This window comes from Quercus lobata, chromosome 5 (genome assembly GCF_001633185.2).
Source record: "Quercus lobata isolate SW786 chromosome 5, ValleyOak3.0 Primary Assembly, whole genome shotgun sequence".
In the NCBI taxonomy this organism is placed as follows: Eukaryota; Viridiplantae; Streptophyta; class Magnoliopsida; order Fagales; family Fagaceae; genus Quercus; species Quercus lobata.
This window is the reverse complement of record NC_044908.1, coordinates 73,469,843-73,488,273: the sequence shown is the minus strand read 5'-3', so window position 1 is coordinate 73,488,273 and position 18,431 is coordinate 73,469,843. Positions and strand designations below refer to the sequence as shown.

The 18,431-nt window shown below is 33.8% G+C and overlaps 1 protein-coding gene across 2 annotated transcripts; it reads right to left on the bottom strand.

Moving 5' to 3' along the window:
• Window positions 1–630: 630 nt before the first annotated feature.
• LOC115993098 (protein DETOXIFICATION 40-like) lies at window positions 631–17,636 on the bottom strand. Of its 2 annotated transcripts, none has more exons than XM_031117379.1 (7): window positions 17,266–17,636; window positions 16,493–17,124; window positions 12,868–12,924; window positions 12,486–12,724; window positions 9,758–9,876; window positions 9,587–9,673; window positions 631–771 (listed from the first exon to the last, which is right to left on the bottom strand). In XM_031117379.1, exons 1-7 carry the CDS (start codon window positions 17,575–17,577, stop codon window positions 706–708), a joined length of 1,512 nt encoding a protein of 503 aa, XP_030973239.1. In that variant the 5' UTR covers window positions 17,578–17,636; the 3' UTR covers window positions 631–705. The 2 variants fall into 2 exon arrangements, with proteins under 2 accessions (XP_030973239.1, XP_030973238.1); XM_031117378.1 differs by lacking the exon at window positions 631–771 and adding an exon at window positions 8,732–9,044.
• Between the last annotated feature and the right edge of the window lie 795 nt (window positions 17,637–18,431).

Genomic DNA, 18,431 nt, shown 5'->3' with positions numbered 1-18,431 from the left:
TATTATTGAATTTAAGAATCTACTAAGAAGAATCCATGGTACTCAGTAGCATTGTTTGGTATCTTCCACAAGGACAACCAATGTTCAAATTCCCTCTCCTCTACTTGTAACTTGAATAAAAAGAAAAGAAAAAAAAGAAAAAAGCATCAATGGTACAATTCAGAGGACAAATGCACTAGATATTTTTGTAATACGAGGTCCCGTCCTGTTTTATCGCCCACTAGAGAGTTTGCAATCGTTGGATGTTCATGTGCAAATTAACACTGTCAGGTATAATTATCGGATCAAATCAGCATGATAGAATTTGCTCATTTGCATTACAAGCGTGCATGTCAGTATGTCACCTAACAAATCTATAAAATCATCAATTTTATAGATTTGACTCATGGATTAATTATTAGGATATTTCGACTAGTCCAGCAGTAAAGGCTGGGAGAATATGTAGATCAATAAAGTTTAAAGCACACTGAGCAAATTAATGCCAAAAGAACGAAAGATGGGCCACATTATTGGCTGATTCCCGGTAAAGCACACCACAACTCAATTCCTTCTATGGTCCAAGTATGATGGGCAGGCTTGTTAACTAGCCAGAGATTTTTTGGTAGTTGGTGGGTCAAATCATGTCTATGATTGATTGTTGTAAGTCCATCTCCTACAACCCAGGCCCAAAATTTTGATACTTGTGAATCAATGTCAGCAAGCTCATTAGTTCTTCAGCAGAGGCTCCTTTGTGTCGTTCCATTTTTCCAATCGTTTCTTAGCAATCTCCACCTGAAAATTTCTACTTCTCAATGCCTGTTTTTACTAGTTACCACTAGTTATTTTAGATAGATGGTGGGAGAGGAGGTGTGCTTTTGAATTATAGACATAAAACATCACTAAAAGGACGCTAATATTAATGAGCTATCACCTGAACCTCAGATACTACTAGCTTGAAGTCACACGTGTCATGTGATACACATTATTAACAGTTTGTCTTTTTTTTTTTGGTTCCTTCCCGGATGAAGTAAATATATCAATATATATGTCATATTTTTGGGGAGTCTGAAGGGTCAATTTATGATATCATCTAATCAATTCAGTGAAGGTCAGATGGGTTCCAGCCCAAAAGAATTGGTTGTATCTTACTGCTGGTTCAAAAAGTACCAACTACCAAGTACCAAACCCTTGTTATTGGGCCAGCCATTGTGAGACAGGTCTTTGTTATACCATTATTGTCTTTGATCTTTGGGTTGAAGGCTTTACAGTGATGGGTTGATGGAACATCTAAAAATTTAAGACGGTCAATTTTTATTTTGAAAATAAGAGTTTGTGGTTGTAAGCCTCAGGACAACGTCTGGGGTAATAAAATCATCAATTCTATAGATTTAACTCATGATGAATTATTAGGATCAATTTCAACTACACCAGCAGTAAAGGTTGGGAGAGTATGTAGTTCAATAAATTTTAAAGCACATTGAGCATATTAATACCTAAGGATAAAAGGGCATAAAATATAAATATTTGCCTGCTCACTGAGAAAGAACGAAAGATGGGCCAAATATACACTCATTTCCGGTAGAGCACACCACAACCCAAGAATGGTAACTAGCAGAGATCTTTGGTAGATGATGGGTCAAATCCAGTTTATGATTGATTGTTGCGAGTCCATGATTATAAAATGAGAATCTAAATCTTTATTATTCCTCCACCACACTTTCACGGATTCAGATCTTCTAGATTTTTTAGAATACTTTATTAATAATTTGTTCAATAAAAATTATAGATTTGTTGCTTTTTCTTATAAGTTTGTCAATTGCTGTTTTGTTTATTTAATTGTTGGGCCTGAATCTTTTAATGAAATCTTCAAATTTTTTTAACCTTTTAAAAGTTTTAATATTTTGAATCTTAACATTTAAAGGTAACTCATATTTCTCTAATATTTCTATGTTGTGTAGACATTTTTTTTGTTTATTATATTTCTCCACTGTGTAGTCACATAATTTTTGTTTTGTTTATTATATTTCTCCATTGTGTAGTCACATAATTTTTGTTTTGTTTTAATAAATTCTTGGCTCAAAATCTTCTAATTGTTTGGTTTACATATGAATTTTTAAGTTCATTTTTTGCAATACATTTAATTGTCTGGCCAATTTCAATAGTAGAAAAGCTATAATCATGGATTCCCTTCTTTCTATTGTATTTCTTTATTGCGTAATTTTATTTATATATATATATATATATTGTTTTATTTCAATACTTTTGAAGCTTTGAATCTTCTAATTTTTTTTTTAAATTTATTTTTTTGGCCTTTTGGAAGTTTTAACATCATAACTTTTGGGTTTTATTTTTTCTATTATCAGAAATTATCTAGAAGATTTCAATGAATATCCATGGATTATTCTTTTTGAGGGTAACCCATCTTTATCTTATATTTCTATTCCTAACTTTTTTTTCCTATATTTTTTCTTTAATTGTCCGTGTTTACGTCTCTTTTGTTTTTCTTATTTTTACTTTCATAGCGTATGTACATGTTGGACATTTTCTTGAAGCATGTTGGTATCATATATTAAAATACTGTTAAGTTGATAATAATAATAATAATAATAATAATAATAATATAGTTTAATAAATGTTTGAAACGTATAGCTGTTAACAAATGTTTTAGCTATATGATTTTATTTTACAAATTCAATTTTGGTGTTGTAGTAAAATAAACAAATATTAAATTATATATTGTACTCAATACATTTCCCGTGCATCGCACGGGTTAGCGACTAGTTTTCCTTAAATTCTAACCATACTTTAATGATTTAATGCTCTAAATTCTGCCATGTCAGCATTTTACTAACAATATTCTTAAAATAATAAAATAATATTGCAAACAAAACAATTAAGATTATTGTTAGTAGAATGCTGGCATGACAAAATTAAGACCATTCAATCATTAGAAATGGTTAAGATTTAAGGAAATCTATTTGGTAAAATACCCTAAGAAATCTAGAAGATCTGAATCCCATCTCCACCCCTCCCTTCACCCCTCTCCATTTCATCAACTAAAATAACCCATTAAGCTTCAAATCACAAGATATACCAATCTGGTTAAAGATAAAAGGGAAAACATTCTCATAATTTGGTTAAGAATCTATAGTTTTTAACATGCCAAATATAGCGTGGGTCTTATATTCTTATAAATGGTTTATATATATTTATTAGTATATACCAAAAAAGAAGAAGTTATAGTTCGCTTTCGCTACGTCTACTAATAAAAACAAATGTATGGAATTCTTTTGGTCTTAAATAAAGGTGGGCTTGACCATCGAGTTCCTAGTACATTTTTGTTCTTAAATTTTATTTTATTTTTTAAAAAAAGAAAGAGTTCATATTTTATGCTTTGGCCCCTCTAAAGCTAAAATCCTGTCTCCGACGTTGTTTTTAGCCGTTTCTTATACACTTCTTACTTTTGAAAATGCAGATCATAAATGTCTATAACCAAGACTATGAGAGTGCTGCAGCATTTTGGCCTGATGTCCATGGGCGTGTTATTACTTCGCTGGTAATTTCACAAGTGCTTCTAATGGGACTCTTGAGCACAAAACAAGCTGCCCAGTCAACCCCAATTCTCATTGCAGTTCCAGCTCTAACCATATGGTTCCATTGGTACTTCTGCAAAGGCCGACTTGAATCAGCATTTGTTAAGTATCCACTACAGGTTTGTTGAACCTACAAGTTGCAAAGTTGATGCTGTCTTATTATTTTAAATAATTGCATGCATTCTGACAGAAACTCTTGGGCTTGTCTGCCTTCATTATGGTGATTTACATATGTCTTTCCACAAAATATCATAGTTACGTCTATGTAATCCTTGTAACTATATAATAAGACTCTGGATTACGTTTTGTAATTTACTTGGATAGATAAGGACAGGTGAGTGTCATGTTTTGGTTTTTGTAAAAAGTATGATTGGACTTAAATGATTGAAATGTACTTTGCAACTTAAATGGTTGAAAGCTGAATATGTTTTCAGCAATGGAGCTAGCAATAATTTAATTCCCAAATAGATGTGTCAGAGTATCAACTCTGTGGACCCTCATAGAGGGAGACTTATTTACTTTTAGGATCCGTTTAGATTGAGCTTATTTTTACTGAAATTGAAAACTGAAACTGAAAACACTGTAGCAAAATAATTTTTAAATATGTGAATAGTATCGTGGGACCCATTTTTAATGAAAAAGTTGATAAAAAGTGGAATTTGTGGGTCCGTGAACAGTGCACGAATGCACTGTTCACAGTTGATTTAGTCAAAATGTGCGGCTAAAGTAAAAAAATAAAAAAATAAATAAAAATTTCAGAAAACGCAGCTTGGATTCAGCGGAAAACGCTGAATCCAAACGGCCTCTTAATCTGGAAAAATTCTAGTACTACAAACTAGTGCATAATTTTGTCTACAACTCGCTCATGTGGCGAGTTAAGGTTGGTGGAAAGGTGACCCACCATCACCCCTCCACCAACCATAACTTGCCACATGGATGAGTTGTGAAAAAAGTTGTGCATTAGTATGTGCTACCAGAACTTCTCTTTAATCTGATTCCACAATGTGATGTCTTGATTTTTTCTAAGGAGGTTTTATACATCTTCCCATCAATGACGTAATGTTCAAATTAAGTGTAGATTAGATATATTATGACCTAGATTTGTAGATCTCTGATTTTTTGTGTAGCATTGACCAGGAGTGTGCTTAATCATGAAGAAAATTATTATAAACATGGCTCTCATCTTGATCTAGTGCGAAGCTTTAAATGCATAAAACTGTTTTGTGGGAGCATTGAGGCATAAACATACTTTCTTGAAGCTTTGAGTCTGATATTCAATCTGTATTAGTATTGATTAATTCATGTTTCATGTTAGGAGTTTATTGTTTATAACCATGTTCTCTAGGCTTATAACATCACAACCTCAAAAGAATATTATCATACCCTGGTTCTAGCTTTAGATGACTCTGAGATTTAGTAGCTGTTTCTATATTAGCTAGGGGAAGTATGCGTCAAAGCTGAAATTGAACTTTGTATCAGTCCACACTCCACATTATCTAGAATACTAACGTGGCAATGGGCTTGAGTCTGTTTGGGTGATATCTTATATTATCTACTCTATGAAATTACATTGTTCCAACCCGGGCTTCTTCTCTTCTTCTTCTTCTTTTTTTCTTTTTTCTTATATATACACACACACATACATATATAATCATCTATTTGTAATATTGGCCATTATTGTTCCTTGATTCTCTATACTCGTTTCAGGTTTTCTTTAATCCTATCATTTACTCTCAACAAAAAAGAAAAAGTGATATTGGTCATTATTGTCAAGAAAATTTTCAGCACTTTCAGTTCTATTTATTGCTTCTAACACTTGATTTCAGCCTCATTAATCTCTCTCTCACATTTAGGGATTTCACTTCATTGTAATTATTATTTAATGTTGTGTGTTTAGGAAGCAATGATGAAAAAGATACTTTAGAACGGGCAAAGGAACCAAACCTGAACTTGAAAGGCTATCTTCAAAATGCATATGTACATCCAGTTTTTAAAGCTAGTGAAGACGATGAAATTATTGATGACAGATGGGAGAATGAGAGTGTGATTGTGCCCAAAAAACGCCAGTCTCGAAGGAATACACCAGTTCCCAGCAAAATTAGTGGTGCATCTTCCCCCCCATCTCTGCCTGAGGCTGTTCAAGAGCTTCCACAGCCCAAACTTAGGCAGGAAAACTTGGCTTCTTACTGCTCGTTCCTTTCTTCTAATGGAGCAGGTTGGCACTGTATGGTAAAGAATAAGAATAGTGTATACAGACACAGAGAGACAGAAGAGGTCACGACAACCTTTAAGAACTCCAGCTAGAAAGCAAGGTTGTGCATGAAATGACTAGAGTGTAGGCTGGTAAAAAGTAGAAATTTAGAGCATATTATTTCTGTACCGGTCTGTTAATTGTCAGTTCCTCTTGACATCACTATCCAAGAAGACTTATTTGATAATTCTAGTGTGAATCCATGTATTGTTGTCTGCGGATGTTCATAGGCCTAAGTTATACTTCACGTGGGAACTTTGTGTAAATCAGTGTGAATTATCCAAATGTGAGATATTCAAGGTGCATTAATTGTCAATGCTTCTTATCCAACAAATCTTGCATTCATCTTGCTCGCCTCTCTTTCCTTTTTTAAGGGCCGGGGTAGATGTGATACCGTAGCCTAGGTATTGCTCTTTCCCACTTAAATCCAACCACTTGTCTATTTTAATCATTCTAACAAATGACATTAAACATTGAGTGGTTCTAATATCACACATTAAGGGTGTATTTGGATACTGCTTATTTTGTTAAAACTGAAAAATTATTGCTAAAAGTATTGTAAATAAAGGTAAAAGTTAGTTGAAATAATATAGCGAGACCCATGAATAGTACCAAAAAGTGTAGTGGAATCCATAAATAGTAGCAAAAATAAGCTGAATAATGAAATAATATTAATTTTTCATTCTTACCCAAACGCACACTAATTCATAACTTTGTTACAATTCTAACGTGACAGACCATGAGAAGTTGTTTATTATTTACACATAGACCTATTATTTTTTTCAGTCACTCACATTCTGCAATATAACACTAATGTTGTGGCAAAAAAATTGTGAGATAAGTTGTGATTTTCCCTTAAACATAAAATACCATCTTCCTTTTCTCTCTTTTTTCTATCCCTATCCCCTGAGAGAGAACCCATTGCATCAAATCTCTCCTATTTATCACCCTTAAACTGAATCAATCTGGTTTCAAGTAAAGTCCACAAAGGGTAAGAAAGGCTAGTAGGTGGAATGTAAGAAGAAGAAGGTAATGGATAAGAAGGAGAATATGCAGATGAAGAAGTGAGAGTTGGGAAAGATAGAGAAAGGAATTTAAATGATTGGGCGTGGGTTTGAAGAGAATTTGCAAATTGTGGTCTTTGATTTTGGAGAATTGGACTTTCAGGGAAGCCAAGAGAGAGAGAAGATGAGACTTTTTTGTTGCTTTTTTTTTTTTTTTTTTTCCTCAGGCTTTTTTGTTAGCTTTTGATCATGATACATAACAAATAGATTTGCTCATTAAGAATCTAAGATCTCTATAGTTCTTCAATCGAAGTAAAAGATCACGTCCTGAAGTCAAGGAGATCTCTTGTCAAAAAAAGAAGTCAAGGAGATCTAAAGCCTCGCGGTTCTCTTGCGGTACCAAAAAAAAAAAAAAAAAAAAAATAAGAAGAAGAAAAGAGAGAGGGTATTTTAATTTTAATGCCATTTGTTAGAGTTGTTAAACTAGACAAATAAAATTTAAGAAAGTGACTTAAGGAACAGTAAATTTTATTTATTTTAATTTTTAAATTTTTTTATATTGATTTACGATCATTTGCACTACAAGCTTGCATGTTAGTAATCAGTATATCACCTATCAAGTAAACTGTAAACCTGATTATCAAAAAAAAAAAAGTAAACTGTAAACCTCAGGACAACATCTGTGTAAATGTGCAATGTGACCATCGAATCTATAGATTTGATTCATGATGAATTTTTAGGATGAACTTCAACTCGTCCATCAGTAGTTTGGGGTGAACACAAAGTTGAATAAAAAGTTTAAAGCACAGTGAGCATATTAATTGAAAGTTCAATTAGTGTGACAAATACTAATGAATGTTTAGATCCCCAATTTCAAACATAACCAATACAAGATTATACCCAAATAATAGATGTGCGGAATAATAGGTACAAGTAAAAACCCAAATAGATAAACAACTCTACACCATTAATCACAACACATCAGCAATTAAAAGGCAAAAGTAAGGGTTAGAGAGATGCAAACACAAAGATAACACCGACACTTGTTATTGAAGAGAAAACTGAAGAACTCGGCGAAAAACCTTTCCGCCGCCCTCCAAACGGTAAAATGATCCACTAAAAATAAAGTTGGGATACACAAATAGTAATAAACCCTCCAAGCCTAATCTACCCAAAGCACCTAAACCCTCCAAACTTCTTGCTCTAACATAATTAAGCCTAACTGTGTCTTCTTTAGCTTCTTGGATCTCGTAACAAACCCATTGCATCAACCAAGTGAATTGGTCATCTCCGAATTGCTTCCTAAGCACCAAAATACCTCCTCACTAATATGGGTGTGGTGAAATAAGGATTTGGCAAACATACCTCTCAAGGATATGTCAATGGAGAGGCTGAGAGTAAAGGAAATTGGAGAATCAAATGTCTAAGATTGTGGATGAGTCAATCTTGGTTTTCTCTCTCAAAATTCTTTCTAGAAGCTTTCTATATTTCGTGGGTATAAGGGCATTTATAGTAGTGAGGAATGTGAAATATCATTTTTCTGCATAACAGGGCATTCTGGTGACTTAGTCTCGCAAGTGGGATGAGTCGAGAGTTTAAGTTGCAAGAGAACTGCCAGACTGTACTTTTTGACCTGTAGTGCTCTAGCTGTCGTGATCCTTCAACTTCCTGCATGCTTCACACGTGTGGTATTTTGACGAGTTGTCAGTTGCGAGTCACTTGCAAGATCTAGTTGCGAGAAACCTCCAAATGCACACATTTTTGAATTTCTTCACATTCTCTCACACACAACCCTTACATAATTCCCACTTAAATACAAGGTATCTAATTGCTAAATTATAAGCAAATTTGACACGGAATAAAACTAATACATGATTAAATAAATTCAACCTTACCTTCAAATTCTCAGCTCGAATAAATGACTAATAATGAGTCAAATTGAAATTCAAGAACAAAAAAATTAGAAATTGAAATTCAATGCAGTGTTAATAATCTGACTAAGCCAGTGGCACCAAATTTGGTGAGGATCCTCATGAAGCATCATGTTAGGCTTATTGAAAATTGAAAATTGAACACTTGATGGTTATTGGTTGGAAAAGATCCCATTTTCCATGCACACAAAGGCTTGTAACTTGATGCGAAAAGAGTGTGTTAATCCGTCAAAAGAGGTTCCTTCTTGTCTTCCCACTTATCCAAACGCTTCTTTGCTTTTTCAACCTAAAATTTTTTAGTGTTCAATATACAAATGATCACCAATTTGGAAAATTGAATCACCTACTTGTCAAAAATACATCTAATTAATTCGCATCGCAATAAATGTTTTCTTGCTAATTTAAATAATTCAATAACTTCAACAGTAGAGAGGGAATTTGCAAATATTTATATTAGAATATTAAAAAGTGTCAACTGAATTACAAAGTCTTGAATTTTCGACCGAGATTTGAGCAACTAACAAACTAGTCAAAATAAGAATGTTAGTTGAGTCTTTATCTTTCATTATATATTTATTTGAAGTCATCATAATAATTATTCCACTAAGCAAATAATTTTTTCCCCCTTTGATTGATAAGTAAATCATTGTTAGTCCTTGTCATTATGAGTCCGCCGAAATTTGGACTGGTATTAGAATTACTTGTCATTATCACTTGTAGACTTGTGGTAAAACCCAAGTTGTTTTAATTATTATAAAAAAAAGAGAGTTAAAAGTTAATATTGTATATGTTAATGTGATTATTACTAAATTTGGTTGTTGAATTTACCTCTTTAGTCCAATCTGTCCGAAATGTGAACCAAATTAAAATGAGAGTCTGTATAAAAGTGCCTGCTATCATCCCAGACCAAATGCCCTACACCAAAAACATAATTGAGAAAATAAAGGAACTGTTAACTCAAAAATAAAGGTAACAGTAAGAGTAAATAATTGGTCATACCTTAGCTCCAAGGTCGAATTTAAAGCCAAGTACTGCACCCAATGGGATACCAATAATGTAGTAACACCCCACGTTAACGTACGCAACAAATGCTTGCCATCCACAGCCGACAGCCACTCCTTGAAAAATATGAAAAATGCTATTTACGTTTCTATTTTCTACATTTTTTTTTAGTTTATCAAATAATTGCTAACATACCCAATTTGTATGGATATATAACAATATAAATTAATTATATAACATTTTAAGGGTAAGTGGTAAGATTATTTAAATATTAGGGATATTACAAATTCTACTATATAAGTCTTACAAGTTAATGTGTCACTAATCACAAAAAAAAAAAAAAAAAAAAAAAAATTCATATAGTTATTTAATATGTTAGAATGGCACTAATGACCTCCATTATATCATATACATCTTTAAAAAATTCTTGACATCTATATGTTATGCACATTTGACGTGCAAAATATGTAGCAAAATACATTTTAAATGCATGCTATTATCTCAATTTCTTAATGAGTCTTATAACTCAACTAATATTTCTTAATGTTTCTATTGGAAATATTCACAATTCAAAACTTTAAGTCCCTCCTCCCCAATTATCAAATTATAAAATTTCAACCAAAAAAAAAAAAAAATCTTTTATCTTACACAAAACATTCCATGTGGCATGCACTCCATAGTCCTATGTTCTGCATATCCATCCAGCTCAGGTGCAGCTCGATTACCTTCCCTCTTTATATGAATTAATTATTTCACAACATTTGGAGCCACTTATTTCTTTTAGCCTCATCAATGATGCCTCCTTGCTTATCAATAAAGTTTTGTTTAATGATTGTTTAGCATTACTCTTAGGAATAATATTAGTAATAATAACCATCTTTAATTAGAAGATAACTTCCAGCAATGTGAGAGAGATGTTCAACAACTAGTCCATCACTACCATTAAAAGACTTGACTGTTAGATTTCTTCATTATCTGTGCTAAGTTAAATGAGTATTTTTGTCTGTTTACCTGTAAAGTGTAGATCACTCAGTAGAGAAAAGGACAGACAATAGAGTACAAGAACATGTTCATCGACTAACAAAGATAGCATACTTCTTTTCAAGAATTTGTACAGCTTGTTGGTCAGTGCAAGTTTCGGTTCAGCAAAAAGCCAAATTTTTTCATGGCTAATATTATTATGAAGATATAGACTGGATGCATTGCATCCTAGAATCATTTCTAAAGCTAAATGATTCTTAGGGTCCGTTTGGATACAGCTGAAAACTGAAAACTGAAACTGAAAACTGAAAAATACTGTAGCGAAATAATTTTTAAATGTGTGAATAGTATCGTGGGACCCATTTTTAATGAAAAAGTTGCTGAAAAGTGAAATTTGTGGGTCCGTGAACAGTACACGATGTGCTGTGATTGGTCAAAAAAAATTTGAAAAGTCAAAGTTTGCGGTTACTGTTCATTGAACAGTGCATGAACAGTAGCCGCAAACCCAAAACGCGTGAAAAAAAAAAAAAAAAAAAAAAAAAAATGAAAAACGCAGAAGCAGGATTGGGCGAAAACGCCCAATCCAAACGCACTCTTAATAACCTGAGAAAGCTGTCATGCATGCAGTCTTTACATTATCAATCTCATCGGAATTTGTTTTGGATGAGTTTATATATTTTTATAAACTTGTTTCATTTATGTTCAACTTTTTTTTTAAAAAAACATAATAAACTGATAAAAATATGCTCATGCATGCAAGCAAACACCTAATCTCTTATTTTAGTCACTTAGTCAAATTTTTTTAGATAAAAGTAAGATAAAACAAACATACTTGCTGCCTAGCTACTAGCTACGTACTGCTTCCAATTGAACTTACAGATCGATTTGTCTGCTTGTGGTGATCCAATTAAATGAATTGAAAACATCACTGTCGTCTTTTTTTTTTTTTTTTTTTTTTTTTTTTTTTTGGGGTTAAAAAACATCACCGTCTTACCTAGCAAAAACGAACTCGAACTCTGATTTTTTTTCCCAATGGGAGAATATTTTATTGCTTTGAAAACTTCACTTAATTAATTTTGTCTTGGAGTACTCAAAAGCTAGCTCTAACTTGGTTATTTAATTCCTAATAGCAGTGACAACGTGACTATATCAGATTGGAAAAGTCAAGATCGTACATACATAACCTTGGTTGGTCTATTGGGTTTTGGATTTTTTTTTTTTTTTTTTTTTGAAATAGGATTTTAGGTCTTATTCAATGAAAGTATTTTTGTGTGTATGTGAAATAGGGTTTTAAGTCACTATATAGATTATAAAATTGTTTCAATTATTAGGGTTTTCAATTAAGCATGACCTAATTCACAAAAGTTAAGTGTTCTGCATGTGTTACGTACACATTTGATTAAAGGGTGCTCAGCTTAATTTTGTGCTTACCCTATATATCTTGATGTACCACATGTAGTAACATCAAAAATGGTCAGGCATGTGCATTTTTCAACTGCAATGATTTAGGAAAGTGGTAGCTAGAAAAATATTCTGTTTTCTTTATGGTATATCGTACTATTGGCACTGCTAGCTAGGTTGTCACACTTTAATGTGCTCTCTAGCTAGATAATAACAAGTACAAGAAAATAATTACCTAAAAAAAAAAAGAGAATCACATCATTAACAAACACAAGAAAGTCAAGAATTAATGGTAAAGTACTAGTTACAAGCAATTTATTATTGGAGAGACCAAAATTCTTACCAGACAAAACGGGTTGGATTCCATTGAGTATGATAGATATGGCAAGGAAGGGAGAGAGTTCTGAGACAGCATCAGCCACAGTTGAACCACTCGTAAATGCATAGCTAATGACATGCCTCAAGGCAAGAACAAGGATGGCGCAGATCACCGCGATGACGGCAGAACTTAGTGTTACTATCACCACAGAAAATGCCGCAGATTTTGGATGTCCAGCTCCTAGCTCATTGCTCACCCTTACACTTGTATATTGTTTATATATTTTCCAGTAAACGTACAGTTAGATATCAAATTTTCAATAATTTTGTTAGTTGTTACTATATAGGCAATAATATTTGTCAAAAAAACACACATCTAAATTAATAAGAACCACATAAATACTAACCTTGCGGCGGCATTGAAACCCACTGATATCAAGAAGAACCATCCTGCTACGATCATACTGCAACCACAAAATCATGCTACTCATTAGTACCTATCATATTCTTCTTCTTTCTTCTTTTCTTATTTATTTATTTTCTTTTTATTGACCTCAAAGTAAAACTTCTTTTGTGGAAAGTGCTGTATTTGTTACTAGGGTTGTCCACGGGTCGGGTTAGGTCAGTTTTCAACCTAACCTGGACTCGACCTGCCGGCATCGGGTGGAGGGCAGAGTAACCCAAAATCGATCGCCAGAAAAATTGGTTAGTTTGGTTTCGGGTGATGGTTAGTGTCGGTCGGGCTGGGTTAGTTGCCGGAATTAAAAAAGGCATCGAAACTGGAATTTGGAATCTTTGCCGGAATCTGGAATTTTCACCAAAAATTGGAAAATATCGCTGGAAACTGGAAAGTCTTGCCGAAAACTGGATTTTTTTTTTTTGGGAAATCTGCATTTTTTTTGGCTAGAAGTTTCTAGAATTTGGCTGGATCTAGCTAAATCCCACCAGATCTAGCTGAATCTGGTCGAGATCTTGCCAAATCTGGCTTGTTTTTGCAGGATTTGGTCGGATTTTTTTGTAACTTCGGTCGGGTTTGGGTTGCTCGGGTTTTGGAGATGCAAACCCGCCACTAACCCGTTGATGTCGGTTTTTGAGAACGGAAACCCGCTGCCAACTAACTGGACCTTCGGTTTGGGCCGAAATCGGGTTGGCGTTAAGCGATTTGGCCGGGTTGTCGGGCTCCGATCGGGTCTGGACAACCCTATTTGTTACAGACAAAACTCAAAAGCCTGCATGTTTTAGGTTTCCACTATCCCATTCAATTTTCACGTTAGCCTTTACACCATCTTTTTGACCTTTCTTGTAAAGTATATACTTTTTTGATAATCTAAACCATAAGTATATACATTATAATATATATGTCAAATTTGATAGAGTAAGGTGATAAGTAGTCATTAGTGTATAATTAAAGTGGGAAAATACTAAAAAACTATATGTTTTACCATATAAAACTTATAAACTGATGTGGTAATGAATATAATTGGTGAATTTCAATTACGTCATAATTGAATTATGAATTGTTTTCTCTCATTGATGACACATTATTTTGTAAAACCAATGTAGAAAAACTTGTAGTACCTATAATACTACTCATAAAAGTGAGGTCAATTATGATCCCATTTAAAATTGATACTATATAATCACAATCTACCACCTCAAATATTGTGAAAAGTGTTGGTGAAATTTGTTGTGTTCATAGTATTGTTGGGTGATAAATAGTGAATATTGAAGAAATATTACTTTCATATGTATGAATCACTAAAGCTACTTTGATTATGTATTAATCATCATAGACCACTTAATAGATGTGAAAAAAAAAATTCATTAATTATACATAGAAATAAAAACCTAACAGACCAGCCAGTCACTACTTTCTTTTTGTGTTCCTAATTATGTTCACATTAATTATATATATATATATATGTGTGTGTGTGTGTGTGTGTGTGTGTATAAAAGATATAAAATCATTTTTCTTAATCATAGTGATTCCTTTTAGAACAAAGTTTCTCTCCAAACTAACTTGGAGAAAAACTTTTCAAACTTCTCATATATTTCTTTTTTAGATGTAAATTTTGAAAATCTAATTGTTGAATTTTATGTTCCTTATATTTTTAACATGCATATCAAATTTTGTTCAAATCGGATATTATTTACTATTTGATCAATTAATTTATTTTTTATATACAACTTTAGATTACAAAAACTTAAAATTATAACATTTATTTGATGACATAGTAATTGATCTTTGATTTTCTTGAAATTTTGTAAGCATTAAGGATATAATAAGAACATGCAATTTAACTGTTAAATTTTCAAAATTTATACTCAGTATAAATATATATGATGAATTTGTAGAATTTCTCTTTAAACTAATTTGGAGAGAAACTTTGTTCTTCCTTTTATAATTCATCAGTTAAATTTGGTTGTTTATTAAGGAAAAGACAAAAATGACTGTGATAGGGTACAAAACAAAAGTGAAACACTAGCTGCTTTCTATATTCACGTAAATAAGTCAGCCAAAAAAAAAAAAGAATGAAAGAAGGAATGGTAGCCGAATAAATAGAAATTAAAGTTCTTAGTTTACTGTTTGTTGTAAGGGTCATCAAATAGCCCATGACCCATGGGCTGGCCCAGTAGCCCGCTAGCCCACCAGGCTAATGGGCAGCCCAGCCCGGTAATATTGAAGCCCGTGGGCAGCCCAGTAGCCCAATGGGACAGGCTATGGGTTGGTTTCTTTACCCATGGGTGCCCGGTGGGCCGGCCCGTTAGCCCAGCCCAGTAGCCCGACCCGTTAGCCTGACTCATTGCCCAAAATTTATAACAAAATAATTTGGAGGTTAGGTGGGTGAGGGATTGAACTTTAGACATTATAAAAACTTTAAGACCACACACCTAACCACTAAATACTTGGAATGATTGTAATATAATATGCATAATAAATATATATTTTGGTATTAGTCTAGTAGCTTTGATTTTTAAAACAAAGTTACTAAAATGACTGTTGCCCTACCTCTGTGCCTCTGGAAAGAAAGTCATTCTTTCCTTTGATAAATTCCAATTCTTTCCTTACAAGTTACAATTATAGAAGAAATTCCTTAAAAAAAAAAAAAAAAAAAAAAAAAAAAAAAAAAAGCTTACCGTTGGTTGGAAGAAATTCTTTCCTTAATGAGTTGATATTTGATTCTTTATATATTTCCTTTAAGAATTGATATTTTATTCTTCAAATATTTCCTTTAAGAGTTGATATTTAATTCAATGTACTTATTTATTCTTATCAATAAAAGTTAATTAATCTTATTTTATTACCTTTTTAAGAGGTATGTCTTAGTATTTTTTTTAATAGAATCTTTTTAGTAGATTTAATTGTTCAATTTGATAGTTTGTAATAATATATAATTATAATTTTTTTGGTTAAATTTTTATAACCCCATTGAAGACCTGTTAAAAATGCTCATGGGTAGTCCATTAAACCCACCTCACTAGCCCAGCCTGCTAAAGCCCAAATGGGCATTGCCCATGGGTAGGGCCATGGGCTAAGGTTTTTCCATCTAACCCGGCCCGACCCAGCCCATTGACTAGTCAACAGCCCGTTAAGCCCAGCCCATTAGACCCATGGGCCAAGTAAAAACAGATCGGGCCGGCCCGGCCCGGCCCATTGACGAGGCCTAGTTTGTTGTATGGGTAGCTAGCGGATCTTCCACCCTTTCTTTTGTTCTCTATATCCGAAAAATCCAAAGAGACCAAAATTGGTAGTCCGAACCAAATTATGAAAAAAATCCATGATAAAACCTTTTATTGTTTCACAGCTTTATCATGTGACGGCTATGAGTGGTTTATGTAAAAAGAGTAGATAGTTATCCATAATCTATCATATAAGATAATAATAAAAATGAGTGTGGTTATTGGGATAGAATTACTGCCAAAATCCAAGACACACTCAATTGAATATTTTTGCTAAACTCTAAACTATGGGCAACACTCCCACCAAACACACAAGTGGGGTCAAGAAGAAAAGAGTAGGGCTTTTCTTACCAAACGGAGAGAGCGTCCAAAGCAATCTCGGCATTTTGGAGCAACCCAGCAATCAACACAAGTATCTGATAATACCAAGTCTCCAGACATAGCATGATAGCTGATGCAGTAGATAATTTCAAAAAGTCCCAGAGCCCAGAAAAAGCTTGCCAGCTAAGTCCAGTCCATGTGTATTTGCACCTGTCACTCACCAATATGTACACAAACTGCGCAATCACTATGATCCACCATGAAAAGCTCAACATCAATGCCGCACCCAACAATCCCCAGCCCAGTTTGTAAATCACAATCCAGCTCAATAGTAAATGCACAACTAGTGTAGCTGCAGCGATGTACGAGCTAGGTGCCACTATGCTTTGTGCTTGCAGAAACTTTTGTATGGGAAAATTAGCAGCATAGGCAAAGATTTGTGGGATAAGACCATAGACAAAAATTGCAGCCGCGGATGCAATGGAACTTGATTCACCTAAAGCAAGCAAGAGGGGCTTGGAGAAGATGTAGATGAACATCACTAAGACCCCAGTACACATGAGTAGGATCATTGATCGCTGAAGATATATGCCTAGCATTTCAAACTTGTGAGCACCATAAGCCTGCCCACATAGTGTTTCCACTGCGCTTCCCATTCCAAGCTAGCCAATCAACAGACTAGTCAGTGTTGATCACATATGACTTGTTTTTCACTTTTATCAAAATTGTATTATCTTATAAGTGTAACAAAAATTTGTACATAATGAGATGAGATTATAGTGCTTTAGAGTTGAGGTACGTACCATGAGGCCATAGGCGAATATTTGGATACCATTGTTACCAAGAGAGGCAGCAGCGAGCTCAAGATTACCTAGATGACCACAAAAGATTTGTGTGGACATGGAAGTGACACCATTGAGTAAGTAAACCACTACCGCAGGTGCTGCTAGGCGAAAGAGAGCTTTCAGTTCAATCCATGTACCGGATTTTAGGCGGCTAAAGTTTGAAACCTCGGTGTTGGATAGGGTATCTTCTAGTTCAGAACTCACTGTCTCTGGTGTTGGTGGTTTTGATTGTAATATGGGTTCATGGAGCTCACTGTCAATGGTGTCCATGCTCTCTCTCACACACACAAAGAAGCCTGAGTTTGTGATAGCTAGTAAAGTTACCCTTTGTTTATACTGCTTGATATATAAGATACAAAGGGGTTTCTAAACGAACACTGTGTTTGTGTCAGAGTGTGTCCGTTTGGACTGGGCTTATTTCCTGAGCGTATGCGTTTTCAGCATTTTCCTCTTTTATTTTATTTTATTTTTTATTTTTTTTTTGACGTGCTACTTTCACGTGGAGTGTCTGTCAGTGGGTCCCGTGCACACCTCTTTGACCAGCAAGCATTTTATATGGGAATTAATCTATCAGTGGGTTCCGTGCACTATTTACGGAACTCACAAACTTTACTTTTCAGAAATTTTTTCATTAAAAATGGGTCACACGGCACTATTCACACATTAAAAATTATTTTGCTACAGTATTTTTAGTGTTCAATTTTCAATAAAATATGATTATAATTATTTTTTGAAGATATTTCGGAATCAAGGACCCATGAATCAAGCACACGTGAATCAAGTCTCCTTGAATCAAGCAATCACACCAAAGTTGGCAGCCAAAGTCAAACACGTTCCAAATAAAGGAAATCCCTCCATGGGATATTTGCATTTCACATTACTTTTTCCTCCCAATTTTCCTTCCAATTTGGGAGGATAAAAAAAGGGTTGGGAGGATAAAAAAAATGAGCCCGGAAGGGAAAACTTTCTCCTTTATTTTCTATCTTTCCTATTTTCTTTCCTCAACCAAACCGTGAAAAATAACATTTTTCACCATATTTTCCTCTCTCTATTTTCCATCTTCCTTGTTTTCACCCCAACCAAACACATCCTAGAGGTGTGTGAAATACATTTTACACAAATAC

What these genes read in the sequence shown, in the direction of transcription:
- LOC115993098 (XM_031117379.1), bottom strand. Translation starts at nt 17,577, where the DNA reads ATGGACACCATTGACAGTGAGCTCCATGAACCCATATTACAATCAAAA. An exon ending in TATTCGCCTATGGCCTCATG is followed by an intron (nt 17,125 to 17,265) that starts GTACGTACCTCA and finishes TTGATTGGCTAG; the next exon opens with CTTGGAATGGGAAGCGCAGT. An exon ending in GGTTTCAATGCCGCCGCAAG is followed by an intron (nt 12,725 to 12,867) that starts GTTAGTATTTAT and finishes ACAATATACAAG; the next exon opens with TGTAAGGGTGAGCAATGAGC.